The 2,998-nt window shown below is 32.0% G+C and overlaps 1 protein-coding gene across 1 annotated transcript; it reads right to left on the bottom strand.

Annotated features, from left to right (window-relative positions):
- Window positions 1–2,210, bottom strand: LOC145028621 (uncharacterized). The gene is made up of 4 exons (XM_078977319.1): window positions 2,028–2,210; window positions 1,257–1,308; window positions 834–882; window positions 1–675 (listed from the first exon to the last, which is right to left on the bottom strand). Exons 2-4 carry the CDS (start codon window positions 1,282–1,284, stop codon window positions 222–224), a joined length of 531 nt encoding a protein of 176 aa, XP_078833445.1. The 5' UTR covers window positions 1,285–1,308; window positions 2,028–2,210; the 3' UTR covers window positions 1–221.
- Between the last annotated feature and the right edge of the window lie 788 nt (window positions 2,211–2,998).

Here is a 2,998-nt window from a genome sequence, read left to right as displayed (position 1 = left end):
TGTGAATAAATTCTAATTTTTGCATTAAGTCGGTTTTTTACAATACCCACGGCCCTTCAAATGTTCCTAGTATATATATAGCGTTGCTTAATCCAACTATTTTCAAGCAAATAACCAATAGGGATTTTAATTTTCCTTAAATTCCATTTCCTTAGATAAATAAATTCGAAATCCAACACAAGGAAACTTAACTTTGGATTTTTGGTTGGCTATCAAACAATCTATGGAGAAAGGAATTTATCCAGAAACAACATCTTCATCTCTGTCCACCCAAAGGGACCATTTTTATAGACTTTCTTGTTTAGCTTTTGGATATCTTGCCACCATTTGAAAGCCTCTCCTTCAAGTGGCAATGTGTTGGCTACAAGGTCTATTTTTTCATGCTTTGGGACACGATAATACTCAAAATAAAATTCTACCTCCTTAACCCAGTTGCAAAAGACATCAAGATTAAACTTGTCAGGGAATGTTGGTAGACATATGTTTGGGTTGTAAGGAGGTGGCTTCTCCTCTGTAGGAATCTCAGGCTTTGGCTTTGGTTGATATTTTTTCAACTCCGCCTCGATACGTTGTAAGCGAGTGCCCAGATCTTCAAACTTGTCCAGTAAGGACACAGTACACCTCAGAATTTTATTTATATCGTTGGCCAACGTATTCAAAGAAAAATTATCTACCCTGAAAAATATAAACAAATGAAAAACCATTTAAATCCAAATTAAAAGATAGTTGATAGCAACCGATTAGATCCAAATTAATGCAAACTTATTATTCTCTAATGTCCATATTTTTAAAATTATGTCATTCATTCAATAATAATATAAATATCTAGTAACCTGGATTCAAGGTGCCGCACATCTTGATCCATGTCTTGTGTCTCGTTCCCTGAATCAAAAAATTTAATAATTCAGTATAAGCATATTCTAATCTTGGAATCAAATTTATATCAACTCATCCTAATAAAACCTTAATCTTCCAACCAAAGGATTTACACTTTATTCTTCAAGATTTCCAATCGATATATGGATATTTTTTAATTATAATATTTTTGTACAGAGTGTCCTATGTAACAATAAGTTGACCAGTATAAAGCATCCAAAGAGAAAGCCAGATGTCAAAACCCTACACCTTGATGACCAGTATAAAGAATCCAAAGAGATTTTTTTTATATAAGCGACTTGTTCTCTGTGTATCTATAATTCTAATTGAACATATTTAGAGGAAACTCTTTCAACAGAAAGTAGCAATTGCATACAAACCTGATCCATTCTTATTTTCCCCATCCATCTGCGGTTGGTTGACTTTTGAAGCCTAAATAAGAGTTCAAAAACCAAAGCCCAAAACCAATTCAACTGCCTTATGATATTATGATATATTGGCATATGCATAATTAATTCACTAAATCCCAGTTAGAATTGCCCAATCATTGTTAATTGATTTAAGCTCTATAGATGCAGACTACATATGCTTATGCTTATGGTAAGCAATACTTAACATATTAAGTAATTCTTCATGTAAGAAAACTAATGTATATAGGAGCAAACATGTACAAAACGAGCTGAATAAAACCAATCAAGAGAGTTAAACAATACCAAACATTCAGCATTTCCATGAATCACACACATAAAACCATGGTAAAATCAAGACATGCACAGATTTTACATTAATATTCGAGTTTTCTTCAAACAAAGCTAAACTAAGATGAAAATGAAACAACTTTGTAAATACATGTTATCCGATAGTCAACAGCTCCCTCCAATTAACGATTATCAGCAGTGAAGAAAAAAAAAACTAATTTTTCGATCAATTTGAAACATCTTTATGCCTAAATTTGATGCAAAATAAATAGACTGTTTATTCAGAGTCGATGAATCATTGAAACTTATATCAGAAAGAAAAAGAAACACAGAAAACAAACCCTAGAAAATAACTAAACAAAACCATTGTCCTCGAATCGGGATCGGGATCCGTATCATAAATCACACAGTAATGAAATTAATAGAATCGGAAGATTAGGTTTTCACGATTACCGTTATTACGTGAGGCAATCGTCCCCTGATTTACCGGCTTCTCCACCGCCTCTACGCTGTACTGCAACCCTAAGATGGAGATGAATCAATTTCTATACGCGTAAGGCGTAACATCAAACCCTATCCACTGGGATTGAACTGTTAAACAGGTACCCAATCGACCAATCGACCAATCACATATATTCTTCGTCCCTTTGTGAGTTTATATAAATCTTTCTTGATTTCTTGATTCTAAATAAATTATTTGATAAAACAAAAAAAAAAAAATAATAAGTAGATTAATAAATTAAAAAATAATATTGAAAATGAAACATACAAAGATAATTTGAAATTCTATCAATAAGTTTATCATTTTAATCTAAAGTTAAAGTCATTCTTCAAATTTAACTTTGGAAAAATTGAACAAAAAAAACATTATATTGTCTGAGTTGACCCTAAGCCACAACGTTGAGGGCATGATGTATTTGAAAAATAACCTATTTTTCAATACTAAAGCATAGTTGTTGTTTATTCTCACACACTTACACATCTTCCGAAACTACCCATGCAAAACGAAAAATGAAAAAGTTTTCATTTTTCAATACTAAAGCATAATTGTTGGTATAAGTTAGCCTACGGAAACCAGGTCTTACAGTTCATAAATGCTCAATTAGAACTAAACTCAATCTATGGAAAGCATAAAAATAATAGAAAATTCCAGTAACTCGAACTTTCCAGTGCTCTAAAAAGTCTTTCTACACATTCCCTTCTAAGTATACTGCTTGGGGACATAGTTTCCAACTATACTTACGGTCCCTGCATGTTAACATTAGTCCCGATAAAAATGTCTTAAAAGCCTCTCATGGTAATAGACCGTGAGATGTCCACAATAGAAAAGTCAATGACGAAAATATACAGAGGTAAACCTAGAAAATAAATTAAAATAAATAAATAAAAATAATATTATTAAGTTAATATGTGACCTTTGGGAT

This window comes from Lactuca saligna, chromosome 2 (assembly GCF_052625555.1).
Source record: "Lactuca saligna cultivar CGN05327 chromosome 2, ASM5262555v1, whole genome shotgun sequence".
Lineage (NCBI taxonomy): Eukaryota > Viridiplantae > Streptophyta > Magnoliopsida > Asterales > Asteraceae > Lactuca > Lactuca saligna.
The sequence above is the reverse complement of the archived record's forward strand: the minus strand, read 5'-3'. Positions and strand labels throughout refer to the sequence as shown.